This window comes from Coturnix japonica, unplaced genomic scaffold (genome assembly GCF_001577835.2).
Source record: "Coturnix japonica isolate 7356 unplaced genomic scaffold, Coturnix japonica 2.1 chrUnrandom509, whole genome shotgun sequence".
Taxonomy (NCBI): Eukaryota; Metazoa; Chordata; class Aves; order Galliformes; family Phasianidae; genus Coturnix; species Coturnix japonica.
The window spans coordinates 23,095-29,559 of NW_015439897.1; the positions used below are offsets into that span (position 1 = coordinate 23,095).

Here is a 6,465-nt window from a genome sequence, read left to right on the forward strand (position 1 = left end):
TTGTTCCTTATAGACCATTGTGCCTGTATAGGTCGTATTCCTCTATAGGCCCTTGTTCCCTATAGGGCCAGTTGTTCCCTAATAGGCCCTTGTTCCTTATAGACCAGTGTTCCCGTATAGGGCCCTTGTTACCCTTATAGGGCCATTTTTTCCCTATAGGCCAATCATTCCCGTTGATAGGGCCATTGGTTCGCCTTATGGGTCATTGTTCCTTATAGTCCAGTACATCCCTATAGGGCCATTGTCCCTAATAGGGCCATTGTTCCTTATTGGGGTCACTGTTCCCTCTAGGTCCGGCCCTGAGCCCAGCTGTGCCCCCCCATGGTCAGGCCCACAGCTGGTCACCCCATAGCGCTGTTTGGAGCCCCCATATATGGGGGCTGGACAAGATGGCGCCGCAGGGGTGAGTGCAGATGGGGGGACAGGGGGGGCTATGGGGGCAATGGACACGGACGAGGGGGTGGTAATGGGGGGCAATGGGGGGGGGATATGGGGTGGCAATGGGGGGCAATGGGACAATGGGGGGGTATGAGGGGGAAGTAAGGTGGCACTATTTGATGACGGAGATATATATGGGGAAGAAGCACTCAAGGGCTCAAGGCAATGGGCAATGGTGACAGATGCTAAAAGCGTCACGTCATGGGGGGCAATGGCATCGGCAATGGAGGCTAATGGGGCCATAATGGGGCTATGGGGGAATAGGTGGGGTGGCAGTGGGGGGCAATGGGGGCGCGAATGCGGGTCAATGGGCAATGGGGGTACGCGGCAAATGGGAGGCAATGGGGGGCACATGGAACAACTGAGAGCAATGGGGTAATGGGAGCACCATGGCATCAATGGGATAGATGGTGGGCACAGGGGTAATCTGGGGGGCAATGGGCTAATGGGCAATGGGGGTAATGGGGGCCAATGGGAACGGGTAATCGGGGGCAATGGGGAATGGGGGAATGGGGACTCATGGGGGCTATGGGGCAATGGGGCAAGGGGGAACGGTAATGGGGGCATATGAGAAGCTAATGGGCAATGGATACAATAGGCAGCAATGGTGCGTATATAGGGGCAATGGCCTCCTCCAACTCTATGTAATGGGGCACTGGGGCAATGGGGGTAATGGGAGGTAATGGGCCAATGGGCAATGGGGCATGGGAGGGCATATGGGCGAATGCGCCGGTAGAGGCGGTTAATGCGACAATTTGGGGCAGTCTGGGGAAAGCCCACACACAGTAAATATACGATCTCAGTCGTATCCTGACCGCTCCGTGAGCTCTGGGAGCCCAGCTACAATGCCCTAAGTGGACCTTAGAGGGACACCGAATGAAGGCCAATGGGGCCAATGGGAGCATGGAACCAATGGGAGCCAATGGGAAGCAATGGGGGCCAATGTGGGGGGCCAATGGGGGACAGTGGGGATTCAATGTAGCCAATGGGAACCGACAACTGGGCGCCGTAATCGGGCCACGGCCAGTAGGGACCAGTGAACCTAATGGGGATTCAATGTAGGCCAATTGTCGTCGGCCGGCCCGAATGGTAGCCAGATGGGGCAATGGAGCCAATGGGGCAATGCCAATAGAGCGACCAATGGGACCAATGGCGCCGCAATGGGAACCAATGCGGGGTCTAAATTGTGCCACGGCAGGGGGGGCAGGTGCGAGACCAATGGGGACAGATGGGGGGCCGACATGCCGGACCAATGACGGACCGATGCGGGGGACCATATGGTGCTCCAGATGGGAGTCCAATTGGAGCCAATGGGGGCAAATGGCCGACCATATACTGGGACTAATTCGGTGTGGCAATGACCCGCGCAACCAATGCGACCGGATAGCAGACGATCCTCCAAGTGTCAATGGTGGGCAGTGGGGGGCAGTGGAGACCAATGGGGACCAATGGGGGCAATGGGAGCCAATGGGGGCCAATGGGGGCCAGTAGGGACCAGTGGGAACCAATGGGGACCAATGGGGGTCTATGGGGACCAAGGGGAAGCAATGGGGGCCAATGGGGCAATGGGAACCAATGGGGGGGCAGTGGGGGGCAGTGGGGACCAATGAAGGCCAGTGGGAGCCAATGGGAGGCAGTGGGTCCAATGGGGACCAATGGGGGGCAGTGGGGGGAAGTGGGGGCAATGTGGGGCAGTGGGGGCTAATGGGAGCCAATGGGAGTCAATGGGGGACCAATGGAGGCCAATGGGAGCCTATGGGGGCCAATGGGGAGCACTGGAGACCAATAGGGACCAACGGGAGCCAATGGGGGCCAATGGAGACCAATGTAGGCCAATGGGAGCCAATGGGGGTCAACAGGAAGCAATGGGGGCCAATGGGAGCCAGTGGGGGCCAATGGGGATCACTGTAGACCAATGGAGGCCAATGGGGGCCAATGGGGACCAATGTAGGCCAATGGGGGCCAATGGGAAGCAATGGGGGACAGTGGGGGCCAATGGGGGCAATGGGGGGCAATAAAGGGCCAGTGGGGGCCAATGGGGACCAATGGGGGCCAATGAAGGCCAATGGGGACCAATGGGGGGGGTAGTGGGGGACAGTGGGGATCAATGGAGGCCAATGGGAAGCAATGGGGGCCAATGGGGGCCAGTAGGGACCAGTGGGAACCAATGGGGATCAATGGAGGCCAATGGGGGGCCAATGGGAGCCAATGGGGGTCAATGGGAGCCAATGGGGGCCAATGGGGGCCAATGGGGGCCAATAGCGACCAATGGGGACCAATGGGGGCAATGGGAACCAATGGGGGGGCAATGGTGGGCAGTGGGGGGCAGTGGAGACCAATGGGGACCAATGGGAGCAAATGGGGACCAATGGGGGACAGTGGGGACCAATGGGGGCCAATGGGAGCCAATGGGAGCCAATGGGGGCCAATGGCGACCAATGGGGACCAATGGGGGCAATTGGAACGAAAAAAAATTGGGGGTCTTATTATGGTGGCAGTGGGGGGCAGTGGAGACCAATTGAGACCAATGGGCCAATGGGGACCAATGGGAACTCAGGTGGCCATAGGGACCAGTGGGAAGCCAATGGGGACGCAATGAGGGCCAATGGAGCCAATGGGGGCCAATGGGGGCCAGACCATGGGAAGCCAATGGGCATCACTTGCGTGTGATGCCTGCTTGGCCACCCCTGCAGGCAGTGCCGCTACCAGCGCCGCTGGGTCACGCTGGACTCGCAGTGTCTGCGCTACTTCCACAGTGACAAGGTGGGGGGGGGCAACGGGAGGGGACACTATGGGACCCCATCAATGGGACCCCAATGGGACCCAGCCCCCCCCAATGGGGACCTCCAATGGACTGTGCTGGGTCAATATCGAAAACTAGCTCATGAGATGTATACGGGTGCAACCTAGCGGTCACAACGCCCACGTACTGCACCGTCCTCTCCTCAACTACACGTAAGGAGAGCCAGCAACAGAGACGAGCGCCCCCAGAGAGGCGACGTGTACAGCTACCCATGTGACGCCCCCCGGCTAAATGAGTGGAAGCGCGCGAGGAAAGAACTTATACTGTTGCAAAGACAAATGGACTACCCACAGCGAGCGGTAGCGCGCACACAACAAATAAGCGGCACCATAAGATACGGCGTTATGTCAAGGGGAGAGCGCGGGAGCTGTTGCGGACTATGACGCCATAGACTACCGCAATTGAACTTACAAACGCGGCTGTCCAACCCCAATGAAAGACCCTCCCCCAGTGGACCCCCCCCAACCGGACTTCCAATGAGACCCCCCCAATTCGAGTGAAGCGACACTCTCACCCCAAATGACAAGAGAGCGTCTAAGCATGTCTCAATCGACGAAACGACTTGCCAGACTGTAGAGCGCTCTACCCCACAATGAGACCATCTATCTCGGAGGAGATACGACGCAGCCACCGACCCAACAGTTATCTCTACCCAGATCGACAAGCCCCGAGAAGCGACCGCAGCCCACAATGGAGAACGTCCGCCCGCCCCCAGAGTGGGACCCTGCCAGCGGCCCACAACACAACCGGGAACCCCATACCTTAGTTGGAGAAGCGACCGAGATAGAATTCCAAAATAGTACGACGGGCGAGAGCGCGGTGCAACCAGACAAGAGAGCGCGCTCAAGTCGAGGCAGGACCGCGGCCATTCCTACCACCAAGTCGCGAGCTCATTCCGCCTATCAAACGAACCCAAAATCTTCGCGTATAGCTGGCGTGCAGCTCACTAAGAGCGGACCCAGTGGGTAAGCAGCGCACGCTCTGTCGGCGGGCAGAAACGGAAATCGAACCCGCCCTAATGGGACCCCAATGGACCCCCCCTCCAATGGGACCCCCCACAGTGGACATTAAGCGGGACCGCGCGACCCCAATGGGACCCCCACAATGGAAACCTCAAGGACCCCAAGTGGAAACCCCCCCAATTGGGACCCCCATGGGACCCCAAAGGGACCCCCCAGTGGACCCCCATTGGGACACCTCCAATGGGACCTGACATAGGACCCCAATTGACACCCTCCCTCCAAGCTTGAACCCCCCCAACACGACTCTCCAATGGATCCCCCCAAATGCGGACCCCATTGGCCTCCCCCCAAGGGACCCCCTCCCACGTGCCCCCCCACTCAATGACGACCCACCCCAATTGGACCCCCCTTCCGATGCGGAACCCCAAAGGGACCGCCCGCAGATGGGACGCACCCGCATGGGACACACCCCCGAGTGGGACCCCAAATGGAAGCCCCCAGTGGACCTCCCCCTAAAGTGGACCCTCCTCCAACCATACCCCTCCAAATGACCTCCCCCCGCCAAATAGACCCCCCCAGATGGAACCCCCCCACTAATAGGACCCCACTGGAACCGCTCTGCCCATATGTGACCCATGTGCCCCCCCAACTGGAACCCACCACCCCAATGGGACCCCCCCCAATGGGACCCCCAATGTTAACCCCAATGATGACCCCCCCAATGGGAACCGGCCAATGAGACCCCAATGGGATCCCCCCCCCAATGGGACCCCAAAGTAACCTCCCCCCCAATCGGAACCCCTCACCCCAATAGAGGACCCCCACCAATGGACCCCCCACCAATGGAACTCCGCATGAGACCTCAATGGAAACCCCACCCAATGGACCCCAATGACCCCAACGAAACGGGACGCCCAATGGAAACCCCATGTGACCCCCCCCATGGGACCCCAGTGGGACCCCAAAGGGACCCTCCCGGTGGGATCACCAACGACGAACCCACCCAATGGACCCCCACCCAATGGACCCAACTGGGACACCCCAATGGGACTCCCCCTAATGGGACCCAAATGGGACCGCAGAACCCCCATTGCGGACCCCCGCCACAAATAACCCCCAATGGAAGCCCTGCCCATGATGTGACCCCCAATGTGCCCCCCCAATGGAACCGCCCACCCAATGGGACCCCCACCCCCAACGAGGACCCATAATGAGTACCCCCCCCAAATGGACCCCCACCAACTGGGATCCCAATGAGAACCTCAATTGGAGAACCCCCACCCAGGGACCCCAAAATGGGACCACCCCCAACGGGACCCCATGGAACCCCATAGTGACCCCTCTCCAATAAGACCCCAATGAGACCCCGAATGGACCCGCCGTCGACTGGACCCGTCCCTCAACTGTACCCCCTCCAATGGAACCCGCCCACGCTATGGAACCCCACAATAGGACCCCCCACTCCAATGGAGACCCCAGACGATGCCTACATATGGGCCCCGCCTCCGAGTAGGTGTGACGCCTCGACCCATATATGACGGACGTCCCCCCCGAATGGACCCTAATGGACCCCAAAAGGGACCTGCTCCCCAATAGACCCCAATGAGACCCCCCAGTGGGACCCCCACCAATGGGACCCCAATAGCCCCTCAAGGAAACCCTCCCCCAATCGGGACCCCAATAGACCCCCCCAAGAACCCCACGCGCCAAATGGGACCCCCCAATGGGACCCTAATAGGAGACCCAAGGGAACCCCCCAAATGAAATCGCCGCCCCAATGTGACACCCCCATGACCCCCCCAATGTTGACCCCCCCCAATATGACTGTTCCCCCAATGGGACCCCAAAGGGACCCCAAAGGGACCTGCTCCCAATAGGACCCCAATAGGACCCCATGTGACACCTTCCCCCAACAGGACTCCCAATGGCCCCCCTAACAGGACTGCAATGGATCCCGCCCATGTTGACCTCCCCCCAATGGGACCCCCCAAAGGGACCCCAATGAGGACCCCGAATGGGAGCCCCCTCCCAATGGGACTCCCCCCCCAATGGGACCCCAATAGGACCCCCCCAATGGAACCCCCACCCCAATAGGACCCCCCAAATGGGACCCCACCCCAATGGGACCCTAATGGGACACCCCCAATGGACTCCCCCTAATGGGACCCAAATCGGGACCCAGACCCAATGGACCCCCACAACAATGAGGACCTCAAGGAACCCCTCCTGCCCAATAATGTGAGCGCCGCCCCCCATGTGACC

The 6,465-nt window shown here is 59.9% G+C and overlaps 1 protein-coding gene across 1 annotated transcript in view; it reads left to right on the forward strand.

Moving 5' to 3' along the window:
* Positions 1–6,465, forward strand: part of LOC107307204 (arf-GAP with Rho-GAP domain, ANK repeat and PH domain-containing protein 1-like) — a 14,700-nt gene that overhangs the window by 5,236 nt on the left and 2,999 nt on the right. Inside the window, exon 3 of the mRNA XM_015850678.2 lies at positions 3,132–3,201. Within this exon, the coding sequence (XP_015706164.2) occupies positions 3,132–3,201 (70 nt within the window). The remainder of the gene's footprint in view (positions 1–3,131; positions 3,202–6,465) is intronic.